The sequence below is a fragment of the Pongo abelii genome, chromosome 16, assembly GCF_028885655.2.
Source record: "Pongo abelii isolate AG06213 chromosome 16, NHGRI_mPonAbe1-v2.0_pri, whole genome shotgun sequence".
In the NCBI taxonomy this organism is placed as follows: Eukaryota; Metazoa; Chordata; class Mammalia; order Primates; family Hominidae; genus Pongo; species Pongo abelii.
The window spans coordinates 46,519,311-46,542,757 of record NC_072001.2 but is presented as its reverse complement, the minus strand read 5'-3'; the positions used below and the strand labels follow the sequence as shown (position 1 = coordinate 46,542,757).

The window sequence follows — 23,447 nt, the reverse complement described above, 5'->3', positions numbered from 1 at the left end:
GGGCCATTTTAAACAGTGAAATCACCAACAAATAGCCCCAAAATGCAAAAAGTGCATCACTAAATAGAACACAAAAAAGACACTTACTGGCTGGTGTGGTGGTCATGGCTGTAATCCCAGCACTTTGGGAGGCCGAGGCGGGCGGATCACGAGGTCAGGAGATCGAGACCATCCTGGCCGACATGGTGAAACCCCATCTCTACTAAAAATACAAAAAATAGCTGGGGGTGGTGGCAAGTGCCTGTAATCCCAGCTACTCGGGAGGCTGAGGGAGGAGAATCACTTGAACCAGGGGGTCGGAGGTTGCGCTGAGCTGAGATCGCCACTGCACTCCAGTCTGGTGACACAGCAAGACTCCGTCTCAAAAAAAAAAAGACACTAATATTTACACCATGAGAGCTGCAACAAGAAGGCAGAGCACTGCCTTGTTCCACCTCAGCTGGGAACGTGTGTATCAGGTGACTCCAACTTGTCACCTCTCAATACAAGTCTGTGAATGACCTCAATAGCACTGTAAGTATTGATTTTGGGTTACAAACATTTAGTGACTAGGCAAATCCACAAATACAGAACTCACAAATGACAAAGACTGACTGTAAATGCTGTGGTAATTTGGAGCCTTGGGCTATTTTGACCTTGTGACACTGCCATCTCAACATGTAGTTTCTAGGTTGCCTCAACAGGGAAGAGATTGTTGGAGGCTCATTTGCTAGCTCTTAAATTATTTGGTCAACTACAGTCCATTGAACAGAACTAATCACCTGAGCCCAGCTAACTGCAAGAGATCTGGGAAATGTGAGAAACACCTAGATATCTAGTAAGCAATAAATATTTCAGTTACCAAAGCCAAACCAAAAAAAGAGAAAAATAATTGTACTTTACAAAGGGAGGCATCTGGCTGAGCATGGTGGCTCACGCCTGTAATCCTAGCACTTGGGAGGCCGAGGCAGGCGAATTACCTGAGCTCAGGAGTTTGAGACCAGCCTGGGCAACATGGCAAAACCCTGTCTCTAAGAAAAATACAAAAAATCAGCTGGGCATGGTGGCGCACACCTATAATCCCAGCTACTCAGGAGGCTGAAGCATGAGAATTGCTTGAACCCAGGAGGTGGAGGTTGCAGTGAGCTGAGATCACACCACTGCACTGTAGCCTGGGCGACAGAGTGAGACTGAGTTTCAATTTTAAAAAAAAGGGAGGCATCTCTTCTTGTCTGTCAGGCAGAGAGTGTCCTGTGGGAGTTTTGGGGAGTCAGGATGTTTCAGAGTTCTCAACTCTGGTGACTCTTCCCAGGTATATCCATTCTAACTGGCCAATCACAGAGTGTTTCGGTTATCACCAGTCTTATCCATTTCATTTTAGCAGGACATATGATTAATTTCTTGTTCTGGAGCTTTGTAATTTAAATTTGCTGGTTGTTCTCTGTTTCCATTTGGTCATCTGTAGGTTGGAACTTGTCTCGCTCTTGTTGAACTTTATCAAATTATAAGCAATAACCAATACACTCAAATAGCCTGGTATATGTGTCATAAACCCTAAGCACTTCGCCCTCAGTTTGCACATAGTCTGAATCCTTAGCAGCAAAAGAATTGCTTAATCAACGGCTTACAACAGCAGAACGTGGACTGCCAGGAAAATTTCCATCCTGAGTTAAGGGAATCCTCATTGTTTCCCTCTCTGGTTGACTCAACTAGTTCCATATTTGTTCTGAAGGTCTTTCACTCAAGATACAAATTCCAGATAATCATTTATGTATTTATTAGAACTCCTTTAGTTTCAAGTAGAAAAATTCATCTTGAGCTATTCTAATAATAGTAATAGTAACATTGAGTGAATGTTTATTCTGTACCAGTGTCTGGCCCATAATAAGTGCTTAATCTTTGTTGAATGAATGCTAGACATTGCACTAAGTACTTTAAATGCATTATCTAATTCTCACAAAAACTCTACACTGGGATTTTTTCCTTTTTACAGTAAAAATAACAACAGCAACAACAACCACAACAACAAAAAACCAAAAACAGATTTAGAAACTGCCCCAGGACACACAGCTAGTAAATGTTGGAACCAGGGTTTGAACCTAGAGCGTCTCATTTTTTGCTACCCTATGAGGAAAGAAGGATAATTTATTATAAGAGGGTTGTTACAGAATGAAGGGCAGAAATTCGGAAGGATTACAGGATGGGCTGGAACCACAAAGCTGTTGGGAACTCAGGTCGTATTCTCCCTTGGATCCATCTGTCTGTTTTTTAGACTAGATGTGGTATCCTTGATGGGCAAAGGGAATATTGGTAAAATTACACAACAGATCATTTCACTGATCTCAACTTTTGATTTGCCTTGGAAAATCTCATCATTGCTCCCAGCTGTCTTTGTGACCTGGGTTAAGTCATTCCATTTCTTTGGGCTTCAATTCCCCTGTCTATAAAATGAGAAGTTCTTACCAGAGGATTCCTCAGGTCTATTCTGTGATCCTGGGAGGCCGAGGCAGGAGGATTGCTTGAGTCCACGAGTTTGAGGGTGCAGTGAGCTAGGATCATACCACAGTATTCCAGCCTGGGCCACAGACCAAGACCCTGTCTCTAAGTAAATAAATACACAAAAATAAAACTGTGATCCTAAGTGAATCTTCTAGGTCAGAAGCATATTAATAATGAAGTTCCATGTGTGGATTTGAGGAAGAGAATGGGGAAGGGTTCTAGGGAAAGAAGGACAGAATAAAAGTTTGGGTATAGCTTCAGTGTTGCATTACTATTTAGAGTTGGTGTAAAGTGAAGGCCTTTGGGGAGATATAGATGGAGAATGCAAAAGACTTCTAATCCTGGCCTGGGGCAGTGGCTCAAGCCTGTAATCTCAGCACTTTAGGAGACTGAGGTGGATAAATCACTTGAGGTCAGGAGTTCAAGACCAGCTTGGGCAACATAGTGAAACCCCATCTCCACCAAAAAATAGAAAAATTAGCCGTGCGTGGTGGTGCATGCCTGTAGTCCTCAGCTACTTGGGAGGCTGAGGCAAGATAATTGCTTGAACCAAGGAGGCAGAAATTGCAGTGAGCCAAGATAGTGCCAGTGCACTCCAGCCTGCGTAACAGAGTGAGACTCCATCTCAAAAAAAAAAAAAAAAAAAAAAACGCGCAGTGGTTCACGCCTGTAACCCCAGCACTTTGGGAGGCTGAGGTGGGTAGATCACTTGAGGTCAGGAGTTCAAGACCAGCCTAGCCAACATGGTGAAACCCCATCTCTACTAAAAATACGAAAATTAGCCAGGTGTGGTGGCACGTGCCTGTAATCCCAGCTACTTGGGAGGCGGAGGCAGGAAAATTGCTTGAACCCGGAAGGCAGAGGTTGTGGTGGTGAGCTAGCCCCACTGCACTCCAGCCTGGGCGACAGAGAGAGATTCTGTCTCAAAACCTCCCCCCCAAAAAACAAAAAACAAAAACAACAACAAAAACGACTTCTAACCCTGACCCAGACCAGATTATTTTGAATGACATCTCTTTCTCTCTCTGTTCCATGAGCAGTTCTGTGTGTAGGGAGATCAGTCCCTGTGCATAGTGATTTAATCTGGTTTCTGTCTTCTCAGCTCAGAGTTTTTGATAGGGCTTTCACCTACTAGGCCACAGAGAAAGAACCAAATGATAGGGGATCCCAGTGGGGAAGGAAAGACCCAAACATTTGAATGGCCTAATGAGCAAATCACATTTCTCTGGGTCTGTTTCCTTATCTATAAGTGAAAAAGTTTGGTGTATGTGATCTCTGGGGTACTGCTCAGCTCTTGACACTCTGTGGTTCTGGGTAGTAGTCGAAAGCAGCTCTCCTCTGCCTGAATTCTCCATCCTTGGACTGGGCCTCTCATCTGTTTATACCTTGCTGCCCAGTTTCTTTCTCCTGGGCATCCTTTCTTCCTCAATTTCCTCAACTCCTACTTGCTTCTTAGCTCCTTCATATCCTCTTTGTTTTCTATGTTTCTGCAGAACCCCAGATTACACCCCTGATCTCCAGTTCTCCATCTCCATGTCTGCCTATTCCTTTCTGCATCACTGGCTCCTAACTCAAGCAATCTCCTTGGGTTCCTCTGAGGGGCCCCTGGGATCCCCTATCATTGGTCCCTCTCACAGAAGTGTACCCTTCTCCAGAGCCAAAGGATCAGATATTCAGCGGCTCAGGTAACAAACCTGCTGTCAGGTTACAGATTGTTTCCTGAAAGACCACACTACAGTGTCAGTGGAGCCTCAGGCTTCCTGCAGTGCCCTGCCCTCACCTGGCTATCCCACACAGGTGAGAATAACCAGAACTCACCTCCGATACCAGTGTTCACCTGGAAACATGGCTCTGAGCCTCTGGCCCCTGCTGCTGCTGCTGCTGCTGCTGTCGCTGTCCTTTGCAGGTGAGAAGAACAGTGAGCAGAACTGGGGATGAGGAGGAGGGTGGCTGGAAAAAGACTTTAAGAATGTGGAGGTGAACCTGTTAGATAGAAGGACAAAGGAGAGAGGCAGAGACTTGTGCAAAAGGAAAAAATGAGGGTTAAGAAAAGCAGGCCAAGACTTACTGTAGGGGTTCAGCTTACCATCCCCTCATCTCATCTTTAGATCCAGGTAGGGAACTGTGCTCAGGGGCAGGGTTGAGTTTGGGCTCTGTGTTCCTCTCCTTCAGTGACCTTTGGTTTCTTTCCTTACAGTGACTGTGGCCCCTACTGGGCCTCATTCCCTGGACCCTGGTCTCTCCTTCCTGAAGTCATTGCTCTCCACTCTGGACCAGGCTCCGCAGGGCTCCCTGAGCCGCTCACGGTTCTCTACATTCCTGGCCAACATTTCTTCTTCCTTTGAGCCTGGGAGAATGGGGGAAGGACCAGTAGGAGAGCCCCCACCTCTCCAGCCGCCTGCTCTCCGGCTCCATGATTTTCTAGTGACACTGAGAGGCAGCCCCGACTGGGAGCCAATGCTAGGCCTGCTAGGGGATATGCTGGCACTGCTGGGACAGGAGCAGACTCCCCGAGATTTCCTGGTGCACCAGGCAGGGGTGCTGGGTGGACTTGTGGAGGTGCTGCTGGGCGCCTTAGTTCCTGGGGGCCCCCCTACCCCAACTCGGCCCCCGTGCACCCGTGATGGGCCCTCTGACTGTGTCCTGGCTGCTGACTGGTTGCCTTCTCTGCTGCTGTTGTTAGAGGGCACACGCTGGCAAGCTCTGGTGCAGGTGCAGCCCAGTGTGGACCCCACCAATGCCACAGGCCTCGATGGGAGGGAGGCAGCTCCTCACTTTTTGCAGGGTCTGTTGGGTTTGCTTACCCCAACAGGGGAGCTAGGCTCCGAGGAGGCTCTTTGGGGCGGTCTGCTACGCACAGTGGGGGCCCCCCTCTATGCTGCCTTTCAGGAGAGGCTGCGCCGTGTCACTCACTCCCTGCAGGATGAGGTCTTTTCCGTTCTGGGGCAGCCAGAGCCTGATGCCAATGGGCAGTGCCAGGGAGGTGAGTGTGGCCAGGGCTGGGACTGGGATGTGGCAGGGCAAAGAAAGTGAAATTGGGGTAGTTTTCGTCCTTACTCTTTCCCTCCTAGGTAACCTTCAACAGCTGCTCTTATGGTAAGTAATAGGAGACCAGTTCTGAGGGATTGGGCCTGGAAAATCTGGAGGTGGAGAGCTGAAGACCTCAGCCTCTAGAGAGGAAAACTGATGGGAGGAGTGTAGTTTAGTGGTTTTGGGGTGTGACTGTCTGGGTTGGTGTCCCAGCTCCACCTCTTCCTAGCCGTATGACCTTGAGTAGGTTACATAGTCTTTCTATACCTCAGTTTCCCCATTTATAAAATGAGAATGATAATATTAGTTACCACAGAGTTGTTGCACCCTATTAAATGAGTTGATACTGTGTATGCAAACGACTTAAAACAGTGCTGGCACATAGTGCTTAATAATGTTAGCTAGTAAAGATGGGATTTGGAAAATAAGGACACAGCTGGATTCCTCTACCCCCTTACTACTTCAGTACAACAATGCCAGACGATAGTTAGCCATATTGAGTTGCTGAGCAGATTTCCTAACATGAGGCCCGCTGAGGGTTGTGTTTAAGCTATCTAAAAGCATACGAAGAAAGGAGACAGAAGGGGGCCAGGTGGACAGAAGGAATTCCAACTGGGGCTTCTCCTAGGTGATTTTGGACCTTGGCAGGGCAGCTCTCTCTTTTTTGCCCCGTTGCAGCATTTCAACCAGTAATGCCTAAACTCTCAGGGACCTTGCTTGTAGAAAAGCCTATGCTTGCCATGCCCCTTGAGGGCTCTGGGTCAGGGTCAAATGTGAACTGACCAGATCCTGCCTGCTCCTCCCTCTGCACCCAGGGGCGTCCGGCACAACCTTTCCTGGGATGTCCAGGCGCTGGGCTTTCTGTCTGGATCACCACCCCCACCCCCTGCCCTCCTTCACTGCCTGAGCACGGGTGTGCCTCTGCCCAGAGCTTCTCAGCCCTCAGCCCACATCAGCCCACGCCAACGGCGAGCCATCACTGTGGAGGCCCTCTGTGAGAACCACTCAGGCCCAGCACCACCCTACAGCATTTCCAACTTCTCCATCCACTTGCTCTGCCAGCACACCAAGCCTGCCACTCCACAGCCCCCTCCCAGCACCACTGCCATCTGCCAGACAGCTGTGTGGTATGCAGTGTCCTGGGCACCAGGTGCCCAAGGCTGGCTACAGGCCTGCCATGACCAGTTTCCTGATGAGTTTTTGGATGCGATCTGCAGTAACCTCTCCTTTTCAGCCCTGTCTGGCTCCAACCACCGCCTGGTGAAGCGGCTCTGTGCTGGCCTGCTCCCACCCCCTACCAGCTGCCCTGAAGGCCTGCCCCCTGTTCCCGTCACCCCAGACATCTTTTGGGGCTGCTTCTTGGAGAATGAGACTCTGTGGACTGAGCGACTGTGTGGGGAGGCAAGTCTACAGGCTGTGCCCCCCAGCAACCAGGCTTGGGTCCAGCATGTGTGCCAGGGTCCCACCCCAGATGTCACTGCCTCCCCACCGTGCCACATTGGACCCTGTGGGGAACGCTGCCCAGATGGGGGCAGTTTCCTGGTGATGGTCTGTGCCAATGACACCATGTATGAGGTCCTGGTGCCCTTCTGGCCTTGGCTAGCAGGCCAATGCAGGATAAGTCGTGGGGGCAATGACACTTGCTTCCTAGAAGGGCTGCTGGGCCCCCTTCTGCCCTCTCTGCCACCACTGGAACCATCCCCACTCTGTCTGACCCCTGGCCCCTTCCTCCTTGGCATGCTATCCCAGTTGCCACGCTGTCGGTCCTCTGTCCCAGCGCTTGCTCACCACACACGCCTACACTATCTCCTCCGCCTGCTGACCTTCCTCTTGGGTCCAGGGGCTGGGGGCGCTGAGGCCCAGGGGATGCTGGGTCGGGCCCTACTGCTCTCCAGTCTCCCAGACAACTGCTCCTTCTGGGATGCCTTTCGCCCGGAGGGCCGGCGCAGTGTGCTACGCACGATTGGGGAATACCTGCAGCAAGAGGAGGAGCAGCCAACCCCATCAGGCTTTGAACCCACTGTCAACCCCAGCTCTGGTATTATAAGCAAGATGGAGCTGCTGGCCTGCTTTAGTGTGAGTGCTCTGCCAGAGGGAAGGCTCCTAGAACAGTGAGAAGGCCCTCCAGGGGAATTCCTCGAATACTCAGAGGCAGTAGTGTGGGGTAGTAGTTGAAGCACACAGCTCTAGAGTCAGACAGGCTTGGATTCATATCTTGGTTCTGTGACCAGCCTTGAATGAGTTATTTAACTTCTCTGAGCAATATTTTTCTCGTCTCACTTATAAACTAGGGATGATAATGGTATATGAGATAATACATGCTGTGGGCTTTGCACAGTGCATGATACACAAACGTGCAATAAATATTACCTTGTTATTCTTTTGGGCTCTTTGACTCTCTCGCTTTCTGCACCAGAAAGAAAAAGGATCAAGTTAGAGGACTCTTAATTTTTCCCCTAGAGAGTGAGAATTGGAGGCTGGCAGAATACAGGAAGATAAGGCAGGAATGAGAAAGCTTCAGGGACACTACCAATCAGAAGACTTTGGTTCTGGGTTCAACTGTGCCACAAATTAGTGTGATCTTAGGCAAGCAATTTCATTTAGTTTTTCTGTGCTTCAGTTTTTAGTCTGTAGAATGGAGGGGTGAGAATATGTTAAACACCATAATTAATTCACTGAGTGCCTATTATATGCAAGGCACTTTGCTAGGTTCTGTAGGATATATAAAGATTCCTTACTCCATGTTGGGGCCACCGTTTTCAAACCTGGGGCCCAGTAAAATGGAATTAGATAGTCTCATAGTATTTGGTTCAGGTCTACAAGTATTAATTGAGCCATCTATGGACCTGGCATGGGAGAGGGTACAAGAGAAATTAGAGATATGATCCCGGACCTAAAAGAGCTTAATATCTGAAGAATCGCACTTGAGATGAAGGACAAGCATCCCAGCAAGTGGAGTTGGAATGCCTGGGGGAGCTGCAGAAGAGACAGAGAAGACAGCTCTGTTGACATATTGTCTTTCTTCCCACCAGCCTGTGCTGTGGGATCTGCTCCAGAGGGAAAAGAGTATTTGGGCCCTGCAGATTCTAGTGCAGGTAACAGGTGGAGGGCACATAGGTGGGCTTGGTGACAGCCATGGCTGGAGGTCCCTGCCCCGTGAGGTGAGGCCATACCCACCATGACCTCCTATTCGCAGGCATACCTGCATATGCCCCCAGAAAACCTCCAGCAGCTGGTGCTTTCAGCAGAGAGGGAGGCTGCACAGGGCTTCCTGACACTCATGCTGCAGGGTAAGCTGCAGGTAAGCATAGAGAAAGAAGGGAGCGAGGGCACCTGGAGCCTAGTGTTCAGAGGGCTTCCCTTAGTGGGAGGAGGAACTCCAGAGAGGAAATGGCAGGGATACTGAGCATCTCCGGAGGCAGAATCCATTCTTGTGACCCCACAGGTACCACCATCCGAGGAGCAGGCCCTGGGTCGCCTGACAGCCCTGCTGCTCCAGCGGTACCCACACCTCACCTCCCAGCTCTTCATTGACCTGTCGCCACTCATCCCTTTCTTGGCTGTCTCTGACTTGATGCGCTTCCCACCATCCCTGTTAGCCAACGACAGTGTGTAAGGTTCTTGCACTACTCCTCCTGCTCCTGTCACGGTCAGGCCAACCCCATCCACCTGGAGCAGCCCCTTCCGGAGCTCCTCTCTGTTTTTTTCTTTCATGCCAGATAGGTAATGTGCCAACATCGTAACAAGGTTTGAGAGAGGTACATCTCATGCCTGAGTGTGAAAACCCAATCATCATGCTAATGAACTACAAAAGGACCAGAGAGCTCTTCTCTATTAAAACCAGGGAGAGACTGGGCGCGGTAGCTCACGCCTGTAATCCCAGCACTTTGGGAGCCCGAGGCAGGCGGATCACTAGGTCAGGAGTTTGAGACCAGCCTGGCCAATATGGTGAAACCCCATCTCTGTTAAACTACAAAAATTAGCCAGGCATGGTGGTGGGCGCCTGTAGTCTCAATTACTCCAGAGGCTGAGGCAGGAGGATAGCTTGAACCTGGGAGGCAGAGGTTGCAGTGAGCCAAGATCGTGCCACTGCACTCCAGCCTGGGTGACAGAGCGAGACTCCGTCTTAAAAAAAAAAACAAAAAACAAAACAAAACAAAACAAAAAACAGTGAGAGTCTCCTTCCTATGTAGACAGCAGGGCTACAGAGGGTCTGGGGAAAACAGTTTGGAGGAAGACAAAGGGTTAAGACCCATGACTCCTCGCAGCCTGGCTGCCATCCGGGATTACAGCCCAGGAATGAGGCCTGAACAGAAGGAGGCTCTGGCAAAGCGACTGCTGGCCCCTGAACTGTTTGGGGAAGTGCCTGCCTGGCCCCAGGAGCTGCTGTGGGCAGTGCTGCCCCTGCTCCCCCACCTCCCTCTGGAGAACTTTCTGCAGCTCAGCCCTCACCAGGTATGAGAATCATCTTCTTTACTTGACTGGCCCATCTTCTGCTAGTGGGGATGAGAGTCAATGGCATGTCTCTCAGTGGCCCCTCCCTGCAAGAACCCTACAGTGACCCCAGTGCGAGCTAACCTTCCCCATCTCAGATCCAGGCCCTGGAGGATAGCTGGCCAGCAGTAGGTCTGGGGCCAGGGCATGCCCGCCATGTGCTGCGCAGCCTGGTAAACCAGAGTGTCCAGGATGGTGAGGAGCAGGTACGCAGGTGAGTTGTTGTGGGATCAGTAACCGAGGCAAGAGTGGAAGAGGTAGAGAGAGGAAGGTACAACTGTCATGCTGGGTCGGTGTTCTAGGAAGGAAGGGGCAAGAGAGTGGGCAGTGGCCCCAGGCAGCATAGAGTTCCACGAGAGTAGTCTATAGATTGTGCCCCTGTGTAGTGGTGTAGTGGTCAGAGTGCCCAGTGTATGTACCCATGCCATCTGCTGCCAGGCCTGCCTTAGTGCTAGTCTTGGGGACCACACAAAGGTCAGCCTCATGCCCTCCTCAGGCTTGGGCCCCTCGCCTGTTTCCTGAGCCCTGAGGAGCTGCAGAGCCTAGTGCCCCTGAGTGATCCAACGGGGCCGGTAGAACGGGGGTTGCTGGAATGTGCAGCCAACGGGACCCTCAGCCCAGAAGGACGGGTGAGCCCCTCAGCACAAGCCTACAAGACTCTAGGCTTCCCCTGGGTCTGTGTGGATGGCTTTCCCATTGTGTCAACTTGAGCACAGTGGTGCCAGCCTCCCATCCCACTTTTGCAACCTCCATTCCTTACTCCATGGCCATTCTTACCTGTTACCACCTCTTCTTGGCCCTTCTCTATCTGGTCTGTGGCACCCCAAACATACCCTTTGCCATTTTGAACCTAATCTACTCCAGCCCAATTCCTAGTTCCAAACCCTAGCCCAGGCCCTGGGAAATTCAGATGTGGGATTAGAGAGGAAGTTCAAGGTTCGTCTGTCTTTTCTCTCCAGTCCTAAACCTTCTTTGGTTACAGGTGGCATATGAACTTCTGGGTGTGTTGCGCTCATCTGGAGGAGCAGTGCTGAGCCCCCGGGAGCTGCGGGTCTGGGCCCCTCTCTTCCCTCAGCTGGGCCTCCACTTCCTGCAGGAGCTGTCAGAGCCCCAGCTTAGAGCCATGCTTCCTGTCCTGCAGGGAACTAGTGTTACACCTGCTCAGGTTTGCGTGTCTCCCTCCCTGGCATGTACCCTCCATCCCCGCTTGAGCCCCAGTCAAGAGAATCCCATTCAGGGCTAAAACCAGCCCCTCCTTTCCCTGGGTGAACAGTAGAGGTAAACTCTGTCTGCAGGAGGACGCCTTCATTCCCTTTCCTCAGATCGAGAAGGGACCTGAGTCACTGAGGATGGTTACTGGGGATGGTTAAGAGGGAGCGGGAAGTTTTGGAGGGTTTGCCTTAGGAACCCACTTAGGACCTGGCTGCTGGGTCCTGAGAGCTGTTGTTTTCGGTCCCATCCCAACACAGGCTGTCCTGCTGCTTGGACGGCTCCTTCCTAGGCACGATGTGAGTAGCAGCAACTTCTCAGCCTCCCGCCAGAGGTCTCTATCCCCTTTTTCCCTGACTCCTGCATCTGCCCCTCCTCTCTCTCTGCTCCCCTGGTCCTTACTGCCTTGCTGCATTGTGATTGTTGTCTTCCCCACCACCCTTCCCTTCTTCTTCAGGCCTCTTGTCTCTCTTGCTCTTTAGCTATCCCTGGAGGAACTCTGCTCCTTGCACCTTCTGCTACCAGGCCTCAGCCCCCAGACACTCCAGGCCATCCCTAGGCGAGTCCTGGTCGGGGCTTGTTCCTGCCTGGCCCCTGAACTGTCACGCCTCTCAGCCTGCCAGACCGCAGCACTGCTGCAGACCTTTCGGGTATGAGAGTGGCAAGGAGGATGAGATAATCAGGGATACCGGCTCTTTCTGGTTGGGAGGAGGGCATCTTCCCTGAGGCCAGGGAAGGCCTTTCATACCTCCCCACTTACACACACACACACACACAACCAATTTTCATGCAGGTTAAAGATGGTGTTAAAAATATGGGTACAACAGGTGCTGGTCCAGCTGTGTGTATCCCTGGTCAGGTAAGTGTGAGATCTCCCAACTGAGCTCCTCTCCCCATTCTGGGCAGTTTCATATGGCTGGTGCTAACTCCCACACTACCCTGCAGTGGCCCTGAGAGTTCCGGTTAGCTCTGTGCCTATTAGCAGCCCTCCCCAGTGCCAGATACAGGACAGCATGATCCACTCACATTGTCCTAAACTAATGTCAAAGCTGGAAGGGCCTGAGAAATCTTCCAGGCCACCCACCCTGCTTTCAGATGAAAAGACCAAGGCTGAGAGAAGCTAAGGGACTTTGTTCGCCTGGTGCCTAACTAGCAGCAACACTTGACCACAGCAGCCTGCAGTGTGAGGCTTTTAGGCGTTTATTGCTACAGTGGCAAATGCCATTCCACTTCTGTCCTAGCTTTGGTCCCTTTCCACCCCCATGATTCCTTTTCTCTGAGTGCTAAGTCCAGACTCTTTCACCTATCACTACACTGCTATACCCATCGCCGCCAGCAGCCTATTCCCACCACCTGGCCAGACTGCCTGCTTCCCCTGCTCCCATTAAAGCTGTTACAACTGGATTCCTCGGCTCTTCTGGCAAATCGAAGACGCTACTGGGAGCTGCCCTGGTCTGAGCAGCAGGTAATCCTCCCCACTTAATTTCAGAACTTCCTCCCTCAATGTAGTCTACCTTCTTTACCTATCCCTCAGCCCTATTTGGCCAGCTTATCCCTAGTATCCTTTATTTGATTGATTGAGATAGAGTCTCACACTGTTGCCCAGGCTGGAGTGCAGTGGCATGATCAGAATTTGTTGTAACCTCAAACTCCTGAGTTCAGGCAATCTTTCTGCCTCAGCCTCCTGAATAGCTAGGACTACAGGTGGTTACCACCATGCCTGGCTAATTTTTAATTTTTTTTTTTTTGTTTTTTGAGATGAAGTCTTGCTCTGTCGCCCAGGCTAGAGTACAGTGGCGCGATCTTGGCTCACTGCAACCTCCATCTCCCGGGTTCAAGCGATTCTCCTGCCTCAGCCTCCTGAGTAGCTGGGACTACAGGCACCCCCCACAATGCCGGGCTAATTTTTTTTTTTTTTTTTTTTTTTAGTAGAGATGGGGTTTCACCATATTGGCCAGGCTGGTCTCAAACTCCTGACCTTGTGATCTGCCTGCCTCTTCCTCTCAAAGTGCTGGGATTACATGTGTGAGCCACCACGCCTGGCCAATTTTTAAGTTTTTTGTAGAGACAGACAACACAAAAATGTGGACACTATGTGGAGACACTATGTTGAGGTACTATGCTGTCCAGATTGGTCTTGAACTCCTGGCCTCAAGCAATCCTCCTGCCTTGGCCTCCCAAAGTGATGGGATTACAGGCCTGAGTCACTGCACCCAGCACCCTAGTATCCCTTATAATGTGACTTGCTTTTCTTTTTCTTTCTCCTTCCCTTTTCTTTCATTTCTTTCTCACGCTCTGAGAGAAGAGTGGGCATCTAGGAGAGTGGGAGGCTGCTGGGTCCCACAGAGTGAAGAGGCAGGACTGGGTCCAAGGCAGTCCTGCCTCTCCACTCTAGGGGGTATCCTTGGACAGTGTCTCTTCTGGGAAGTGGCTCGTCTTTCTTTCTCTTGTAGGCACAGTTTCTCTGGAAGAAGATGCAAGTACCCACCAACCTGACCCTCAGGAATCTGCAGTAAGTAACTTGAGTTGAGCAGTGCTCTGAATTCGACCAACATTTTTTTGAGTGCTTACTATGTGCCAGGCACCATGTGATATGGAATGGGGGATATAGGGATGAATGATGTATAGTCCCTGCCTCGTGGACGTTCTCCTAGCACCTCCCTTTTCCCTCCTGTCCTTCCACAGTGCCATGCCTATCCTGACTAGAGCCAAAGGACTCAGAAAACCTGGATTCAGGTTCCAGTCCTGTCACCTACTTGTCCTCTTGGGCAAGTCATTTAACCTCCCTGTGTCAGTTTTCCCTTCTTTAAATGAGAATTACAATGGCACCAGCCTCATAGGTAGTTATTATGAAGATTAAATGAGGTAAGTCATGTAAGATATTTAACACAGTGCTTAGTCCATTGTAAAGTCCCAGTAGTCATTTGCTACTATTAGTTTACTTCAGGGTGACTTCAGAGGCACTGGCCAAGCAAGAATAAATAGGAATAAGAAGGTATCACTTTACTTACACCCACATTAAAAGAACAACGGGCTTCAGAATCTTTTTTTTTTTTTTTTTCGAGACAGGGTCTTGCTCTGTTGCCCAGGCTGGAGTGCAGTGGCGCAATTTTGGTTCATTGCAACCTCTGCCTCCCAGGTTCAAGCGATTCTCCTGTCTCAGCCTCTGGAGTAGCTGGGATTACAGGCCTGTGCCACCATACCCAGCTAATTTTTGTATTTTCAGTAGAGATGGGGTTTCACCATTTTGGCCAGGCTGGTCTCAAACTCCTGACCTCAGGTGATCCACCCACCTCAGCCTCCCAAGGGCTTCAGAATCTAAGACATGGCTCTAGTTTCAGTAGGATGATGTTGGGAATGTCACCTGATCTCCATAAATCCTTATTTTCTTCTCTGATAAACAGCAGTGATGTTATGGGGAGCTGATGAGAATATCTATGTAAAAACATTTCTCAAACCATAAATTGCCGTGAATGAACATCTGTACTTGTGTTGAGAGTACTGATATCAAGGAGCAAACAGGCTGTTGTATGTGTTGAATGAGCATCTCCCCACTCACACACCCGCAGGGCTCTGGGCACCCTGGCAGGAGGCATGTCCTGTGAGTTTCTGCAGCAGATCAACTCCATGGTAGACTTCCTTGAAGTGGTGCACATGATCTATCAACTGCCCACCAGAGTTCGAGGGAGCCTGGTGAGAGGGGGTGCCTGGACATTAGCGGGAGCAGGGAGGCTGGGACCCTAGGTGTAGAAACCAGCTCCTGTGTTCTGCTCTGGCCTTACCCTGCTTCCCTACAGAGGGCCTGTATCTGGGCAGAGCTACAGCGTAGGATGGCAATGCCAGAACCAGAATGGACAACTCTAGGGCCAGAACTGAATGGGCTGGATAGCAAGCTACTCCTGGACTTACCGTAAGTACTGCAGCTAGAGATACTGGCCCCTTAGAAAGCTCAATCTGGGGTGAAGATCTGCCCTTAGGGAATGCCCTAGAGGAAGCGGTTTTTCTGTCTGGTAGTTCCCTGACATCATTTATAGCCCAAAGCAGAGGATTTTATTCAAAGTTGCTCTATGTATTGACTGGTTCCCAGAATATCCTCCAGCATGGGGCAGCTGAGGGTGGCAACACTGTATTGAAGCCTGCCAAGTAATCCTACAATAACCTAGTCCACATTAATTGAGATTGAGATAGAGTGTCTGAAGTGAGGGAGGCAATGCTCCAATTCTGCCCCAGAGGATTGTAGTTTGCTCAGGGCACTGTGTTCTTGGTGTGTTCAAAGGAGTAGATCGAGAGAAAAATACATGAAAAATGTGATAAATGCCTTGAAATACCTGAGGACCTATCAAGTAGAAATTAGATTGTCATATTTATGAGTGGCCCCATTAGGCAAGACTAAGAGTAGTTAACGGAGATCAGATTTTTACATAGTATAAGAAAAACTAAGGTAGTGAGTTCCTGGTCCTTGGAGCTGTTCGAGCCTAAGCCAGATGGCCCCATGGCAGGAATGTTGTAGAGCACGTTCATATACAGGTTGTGGGAAGAAAAGGCTATAGGAACCCAGGACTCCTCCCTACCCATAGAGAAATTTATTAGTATCTTACTCATATGCTGCTTTTCTCATTTTACCCGTACCACCACCCTATTGCCATCTGCACTGTAAGTCAGAATAGGAAAATGCTGGTGTTACAGTCTTCCTGGGGAATATGGAGATGAAATGGAGTAAAAGCAGTTGACTTCATTCTTACTTTTTTTTTTTTTTTTTGAGACAGAGTTTCGCTGTGTCACCAAGGCTGGAGTGCAGTGACGTGATCTCGGCTCACTGCAACCTCCATCTTCCAGGTTCAAGCAATTCTCCTGCCTCAGTCTCCCGAGTAGCTGGGACTGTAGGTGTGCACCACCACGCCAGGCTAATTTTTGTATTTTTTGTAGGGACGAGCTTTCACCATGTTGGCCAGGCTGGTCTTGAACTCCTGGCTTCAAGTGATCTGCCTACCTCGGCTTCCCAACATTCTTACGTTTTTATAGGCCTTTCCACAGATTTCAGCTCTTGTATGATTTAGCCCAGTTCCAGAACTGGTAATCCTAGGTAGGGTACAGGTTATCACCTCTGATTTCTGGGCAAAAGGGATTGATTGATTGATTGATTGATTGATTGATTGATATTTTTGAGACGGAGTCTCGCCCTGTCACCCAGGCTGGAGTGCAATGGTGCCATCTCGGCTCACTGCAACCTCCACCTCCAGGGTTCAAGCAATTCTCCTGCCTCAGCCTCCTGAGTAGCTGGGATTACAGGCGAATGCCACCACACCCGGCTAATTTTTGCATTTTTAGTAAAGATGGGGTTTCACCATGTTGCTCAGGCTGATCTCGAATTTCTGACCTTGTGATTTGCCTGTCTTGGCCTCCCAAAGTGCTGGGATTACAGGCATGAGCCACCGCTTCCGGCCTGTTTTTATTTTTTTTAATGCCATTCAGATCTGTTTAAATATATGGGTTCTGTGAGATAATTTAGAATCCCAAGGTTACAGATGAGGTGAAAGATCCTAGACCATGCATCAAAAAACTTGAGTTCCTCATTTGTGAAAGAAGGATAAGAGAAACGCCTATTTTGTTTGGGTGCAGTGGCTTACACCTATAATCCCAGCATTTTGGGAGGCCAAGGTGGGTGGATCACTGAGGTCAGGGGTTCAAGACCAGACTGGCCAACATGGCAAAACACCATCTCTACTAAAAATACAAAAGTTAGCTGGGCGTGATGGCGCGTAATTCCAGCTATTCAGGAGGCTGAGGCACGAGAATTGCTTGAACCTGGGAGGTGCAGGTTGCAGTGAGCTGAGATCACAGCACCACTGTGCTCCGGCCTGAGTGATGGAGTGAGGCCAGGTCTTGTTGTAGGATCAAATGAAATAACACCTGAAAGAACTTTGTAAATTGTATAGCACGTACAAACAAGAAGGGACCTCTTCACAAGCAGAGGAAGGGTGGTCCTGTGGGAAAAAAACGGGAATTGGGAGTGAGAGACCTCAACATTTGATCTCTCTGAACCTCAGTTTTTTAATCTATAAAATGGGGAAATGTGAATGGTACTTAATATTTGGAGCTTTTGAATCCATTAGATCAGGTAGGATTGTTTGTTATTTTTTTTTTAGGAAGACTAGAAATATGTTGCTCCCTTTTTCTCCCCCATTCAAGCTTGATGGTTGGAATTGGCCCTGGAGCTGTTTACTATCAGTTCCTGTCGAGCTTCACTAAGTTTGTTCTGGGGTCACATCTTAGCTGGGGACTGTGGAGTTCTGTGGTCCCTTCTCGACTTGGCCCAGCTCCACCTGAACACTGTTGTTGTCAAATTGCTGTAATAGGATCCAGTTGATGGACAGACTATCCAATGAATCCATTATGTTGGTGGTGGAGCTGGTGCACAGAGCTCCAGAGCAGCTGCTGGCACTGACCCCACTCCACCAGGCAGCCCTGGCAGAGAGGGCACTACAAAACCTGGTAAGAGTCCACCCTACTAGACTCAGATTTGCTGCCCTGGGCAATTCTTGCTCCTCAGACTATGCTCTCTGTCCCCCAATCCTCTACTTCTTGCTTTCTTGCTGCCAAACAGGTTCCTGTCTACAAGGCCTGGCCCCTGTTTTGCCTCTGGGTTCTGTTCCTTGATAATATGCTTCATGTTACTTGTCCATACCTCTCGGAGTCCGAGAAATCTCTTGGAGTCCACCTCTCAGTCTTTCTGCCTGCTCCTATGTGGGCTAATTGCTTAAGAAAGTGAACAAAGGTAGTGAGCATCATAGGGTGCTGAGTTGGGAGCAGGAGGGAGGGAAGGTCAAAGGGCTTGGTGTCTTGATCAAGGTGTCTGGTATTCTGAGTCAGAAGTGCATTGTCCAAGTTCTGATGCTCTTCTCCAGGCTCCAAAGGAGACTCCAGTCTCAGGGGAAGTGCTGGAGACCTTAGGCCCTTTGGTTGGATTCCTGGGGATAGAGAGCACACGACAGATCCCCCTACAGATCCTGCTGTCCCATCTCAGTCAGCTGCAAGGCTTCTGCCTAGGAGAGACATTTACCACAGAGCTGGGATGGCTGCTATTGCAGGAGTCTGTTCTTGGGTATGGACCTTCAAGAACTTCAGATTCTAACTCATTCTATACCCAGTCCCTCAACCACCATCATCAGTGGCAGCCTGTTCCATATTCTTAAGGTCCTCTGGAGCCCTGTGTCTGAAATCCTAGCATGTCCTCTTTTCCCCTTCCTTTTCCTCACAGTTCCCTCAGCTCCCCAGCCCCTGATTTTCTTCCTGTCCCCAGGAAACCAGAGTTGTGGAGCCAGGATGAAGTAGAGCAAGCTGGACGCCTAGTATTCACTCTGTCTACTGAGGCAATTTCCTTGATCCCCAGGGTGAGATGAAGGAAGAAGGGAAGGGAGTAAATGCATAGACGGGACTGGTGAGCTGGTTATGGGGACCCGTGGCCAAAGAGGGCAAAGGATATGAAGCCTAGATCTGGAGGGAGACTGCAAAACAGAGACAGGACTTTGGACTTATAGCTATAGCAGTAGGCCCTGATCTGTCCAGATCTCCCCACTCTCCTTCTACCTTCTCATGCAGGAGGCCTTGGGTCCAGAGACCCTGGAGCGGCTTCTAGAAAAGCAGCAGAGCTGGGAGCAGAGCAGAGTTGGACAGCTGTGTAGGGGGCCACAGCTTGCTGCCAAGAAAGCAGCCCTGGTAGCAGGGGTGGTGCGACCAGCTGCTGAGGATCTTCCAGGTGAAACTACCCAAATACTTACATGTCCAGCAGGATGTACAGGGAGTATCAAACGGTCTGGTTTCTACATGTGCTCTTCTCTGGGACTGGGTTTTCTAATTTATAAAGCAAAGAGTTTAGAGGGATGATCTTCAAGTCTCTTCTAGTTCTAGAATTCTGTAGCTCTGGGAGTGTGTAAACTATTGAGTTTTCTTTTAGCCCAGAACTTCTATTTTTCTGCCCTCTTGTGTCTGCTCTAGACTCAGCTCTAGCTCGGCTAAGTGTGGAGCTCTCTGCTGGGGAGATCCCTAGAAGCTTTGAAGGAGACATTGTGAGGCTAGAGAACTGGGTTCAAATTCAGCTCTACCATTAAATCCCTGACCAACATCCTCAGTCTTCCATCTATAAAAGTCTTGGCATCTCCAATCACTTCTTGTTCTATTATCTTCTAAGCCCTATACATCTTACCCTGTAATACTCCTTTGATCCCTGTTTCTCACAGTGCTGCATCCTCCAAAGATTGGAAGAGTCGTACTATCTACAGATATCTCTCTGGGCATATTTTATCACTACACTGACCTCCTGGCCCTGCCTTCCCCCTTCAGAACCTGTACCAAATTGTGCAGATGTACGAGGGACATTCCCAGCAGCCTGGTCTGCAACCCAGATTGCAGAGATGGAGCTCTCAGACTTTGAGGACTGCCTGACATTATTTGCAGGAGACCCAGGACTCGGGCCTGAGGAACTGCGGGCAGCCATGGGCAAAGCAAAACAGGTTAGGGATGGAGAGCCAACTGGGGTTGGCCATGAGGAAGCTGTTTGGGTGTGATGTAGGACACGAAGAGAATGGAGAGTTGGATGAGAGGTGGGGGAAGCAGGAGATAGAAGAGTTAGAAGATTTGGGTCACAAGTAGGAGGTGAGGGGAGATAAATATTGAGGAAAGAGAGCTAGTATAATGAATAGAGGGACTAAAGCAGTGTTTACCAAATTTTAATGCATATCACAATCATCAAGGGAACAGATTTTTTTTCTTTATTCTTTTTTTTCTTTCTTAAAAAAATAATGGCACGCTTCAGCTGGGCGCAGTGGCTCACGCCTGTAATCCCAGAACTTTGGTAGGCCGAGGCAGGCAGATCACAAGGTCAGGAGATCAATACCATCCTGTCTAATACGGTGAAACACGGTCTCTACTAAAAATGCAAAAAAGTTAGCCGGGCGTGGTGGTGCGCGCCTGTTGTCCCAGCTACTTGGGAGGCTGAGGCAGGAGAATGGCGTGAACCTGGGAAGCGGAGCTTGCAGTGAGCCGAGGTCAAGCCAATGCACTCCATCCTGGGCAACAGAGCGAGACTCCATCTCAAAAAAAAAAAAAAAAAAAAAAAAAAAAAAACCATGCTTCATGAATTTGCATGTTATCCTTGCGCAGGCGCCATGCAAATCTCTGTATCATTCCAATTTTTTTGGGTATGTGCTGCTGAACTGAGCACGGGAACAGTGCCAGTGCCAGATTATCATGCTTCACTGACTTAATAAAAACTTTTGGGGAGGCTGGGCGCAGTGACTCATGCCTGTAATCACAGCACTTTGGGACGCGGAGGCAGGTGGATTGCTTGAGCCCAGGAGTTTGAGACCAGACTGGGCAACATGGTGAAACCCTGTCTCTACTAAAAATAGAAAAAACATTAGCTGGGTGTGGCGGCGCATGCCTGTAATCCCAGCTACTCGGGAGGCTGGGGTAGGAGAATTCCCTGAGCGCAGGAGGTGGAGGGTGCAATGAGCCGAGATTGCTCCACTGCACTCCAGCCTGGGAGTCAGAGCAAGACCCTGTCTCATAAATTAAAAAATAAGCCTCTGGGAGAAAGAGTCCAGACATCTGCATCTGCTTTTTTTTTTTTTTTTTTTTTTTTTTTGAGACAGAGTCTCACTCTGTCACCCAGCATCCAGGCTGGAGTGCAGTGGTGTGATCTTGGCTCACTGTAACCTCTACATCCTGGGCTCAAATGATCCTCCTGCCTCAGCCTCTTGAGAAGCTGGGACTACACGTGCACGCCACCACACCTGGCTAATTTTTGTATCTTTGGTAGAGATGAGGTTTCGCTGTGTTGCCTAGGATGGTCTTGAACTCCTAGGCTCAAGCATTCCTCCCACCTCAGCCTCCCAAAGTGCTGGGATGACAGCTGTGAGCCACTGTGCTAGGCCCCAGGCATCTGCGTTTTAATAAGTGTCTGTGTGTCTGATGCACATAAAAGTGTGGAACTCATGGACTAGAGTTAGTTTTCTCTTCTTTTCCACTGACCGTAATGTCTTTCAAAACACCTTAGTCAGAGGAACTGTGAGGTAACGGTTTCATTTTATAGTGGAGGAAACTAAAGAAAAGGCAAGTGACTTGCCTAGAGTTATACAGCTAAGGGCAGGGGCAAGACTTAAAACCCAGCAGTCTGACTCCCAATCCACTGCTTTTCCACTCACATTGTTCCTGTCTTTCTCCTAGTTGTGGGGTCCCCCCCGGGGATTTCGTCTTGAGCAGATCCTGCAGCTCGGTAGGCTCTTAATAGGTCTAGGAGATCGGGAACTACAGGAGCTGATCCTAGTGGACTGGGGAGTGCTGAGCACCCTGGGGCAGATAGATGGCTGGAGCTCCACTCAGGTAACACTTTTCCTCCTCCCTACCGCTTCCCAAACACCCATCCCACAGACCCAGCCCTATAGATCATCTAAAGCCCAAGGAATTTTTTCCTGTGACCGTACCTGGTCATTCTTTCTATCTTTTGTTAATACCCCATACTAGTGACCTTCAGGACTCCGATTTATTCACTCTGAGGCCCTGGACACATAATACTGTCTCCTACCTCTTTTCCTGGAGGCTTCCTCTTTTTCTATCCTTTTCTGAGTCCTCAGCCTTCCGCATGACTCCTTAGGTCTTAATAGTAACAGAATATAACCCAGTAACACCTATCACTTCCCTGTCCATTAATTCTCCATAACTTTTCTCCTTCCCCTGTGCTCCCAACCCCCACCCCAGCTCCGCATTGTGGTCTCCAGTTTCCTACGGCAGAGTGGTCGGCATGTGAGCCACCTGGACTTCATTCATCTGACAGCGCTGGGTTATACTCTCTGTGGACTGCGGCCAGAGGAGCTCCAACACATCAGCAGTTGGGAGTTTAGGTCACTTGTGAAGGGGCTGAGGGTGGTGGTGCTGAGGTAAAGGTGGACTTACTGGGGAAAGAAGGATCATGAAGGTCTGGTCCCATGGAGGAAGGGAACTCTTTTGAAACCATCTCTTCCTTTGTCTCATGACCACAGCCCCTTTCGCTGAAGCTGAATTCTTCCTTTCTTCCCACTGTTCTACAGCCAAGCAGCTCTCTTCCTGGGCACCCTGCATCTCCAGTGCTCTGAGGAACAACTGGAGGTTCTGGCCCACCTCCTTGTACTGCCTGGTGGGTTTGGCCCAGTCAGTAACTGGGGGCCTGAGATCTTCACTGAAATTGGCACCATAGCAGGTGGGGAGCTGGGCCACTGCTGGTGCAAGTTGGTTTGGTTTCTATACCATGGGTGGACTGGATGGAAGACTGCCCAGCAATTCTTAAGGTGGGGGCCTGAGAGGGTGTTTAAATAAGGGGCTAGAGACATATTGGGGAAGGTCTATGATAGGGCACTTTGGGAGTAGTTAGAGAAGGTCTATAGGTTTGAAGAGAAGGAAGGTCAGTCTAAGACAATGTTTGGATGCCACTTGCTTCAACAGCTGGGATCCCAGACCTGGCTCTTTCAGCACTGCTGCGGGGACAGATCCAGGGCATTACTCCTCTTGCCATTTCTGTCATCCCTCCTCCTAAATTTGCTGTAAGTATTAATGGACTGGGGTGACCACAGGAGAGCCAGGGCCCAACGGGGACTACATGCATGCACTGATTCCTACCCCCGCCCCCAGGTGGTGTTTAGTCCCACCCAACTATCTAGTCTCACCAGTGCTCAGGCTGTGGCTGTCACTCCTGAGCAAATGGCCTTTCTGAGTCCTGAGCAGCGACGAGCAGTTGCATGGGCCCAACATGAGGGGAAGGAGAGCCCAGAACAGCAAGGTGAGTTCCCAGCTGCACAGCTTGATCCTCCATCTCCTGACCCAGAATCAAACCCCTAATTTGGTGCTGTCTGGCTCTTAGAGTGCACCCAGGGAGATCCCTGGAGTGAAGGAGTCTACAGGCAGAGCGCTAATTTCCAAGTATCAATGTTCCTGGAGAGCTGAGTTGTGATATTACTCCCACTCCCTGTCTATTATAGGTCGAAGTACAGCCTGGGGCCTCCAGGACTGGTCACGACCTTCCTGGTCCCTGGTATTGACTATCAGCTTCCTTGGCCACCTGCTATGAGCCTGTCTCTACAGTAGAAGGAGATTGTGGGGAGAGAAATCTTAAGTCATAATGAATCAAGTGCAAACAGAAGTGCATAATGAATAAAGTGCAAACAGAAGTGATTATTTTCAGAAGCTGATGAGGAATATGGGTAAAA

General features: G+C 49.7%; 2 protein-coding genes and 2 non-coding genes across 4 annotated transcripts in view; 2 read left to right on the top strand and 2 right to left on the bottom strand.

Annotated features, from left to right (window-relative positions):
• CATSPER2 (cation channel sperm associated 2) overlaps positions 1-4,259 on the top strand; it is a 29,975-nt gene extending 25,716 nt beyond the window's left edge. The window contains exon 12 of the mRNA XM_063716628.1: positions 3,972-4,259. Coding sequence (XP_063572698.1) covers positions 3,972-4,048 — 77 coding nt within the window. The 3' untranslated portion in view covers positions 4,049-4,259. The remainder of the gene's footprint in view (positions 1-3,971) is intronic.
• STRC (stereocilin) lies at positions 4,081-23,429 on the top strand. Its single transcript, XM_054532736.1, has 30 exons — positions 4,081-4,163; positions 4,276-4,384; positions 4,676-5,461; positions 5,550-5,574; positions 6,324-7,584; positions 8,541-8,603; positions 8,705-8,809; positions 8,954-9,120; positions 9,777-9,963; positions 10,101-10,216; positions 10,499-10,631; positions 10,985-11,167; positions 11,472-11,510; positions 11,694-11,861; positions 12,005-12,070; positions 12,551-12,676; positions 13,665-13,723; positions 14,781-14,904; positions 15,009-15,121; positions 17,568-17,703; positions 18,117-18,313; positions 18,512-18,602; positions 18,811-18,967; positions 19,552-19,721; positions 21,436-21,591; positions 21,967-22,109; positions 22,296-22,444; positions 22,687-22,784; positions 22,873-23,020; positions 23,220-23,429. Exons 2-30 carry the CDS (start codon positions 4,324-4,326, stop codon positions 23,306-23,308), a joined length of 5,316 nt encoding a protein of 1,771 aa, XP_054388711.1. The 5' UTR covers positions 4,081-4,163; positions 4,276-4,323; the 3' UTR covers positions 23,309-23,429.
• LOC112129290 (small nucleolar RNA U13) lies at positions 9,222-9,325 on the bottom strand. Its single transcript, XR_002911697.1, has one exon. It is a non-coding gene; the product is annotated as a small nucleolar RNA U13 (small nucleolar RNA).
• Positions 20,326-20,431, bottom strand: LOC112129142 (U6 spliceosomal RNA). The gene has a single exon (XR_002911567.1). It is a non-coding gene; the product is annotated as a U6 spliceosomal RNA (small nuclear RNA).
• Positions 23,430-23,447: the final 18 nt, after the last annotated feature.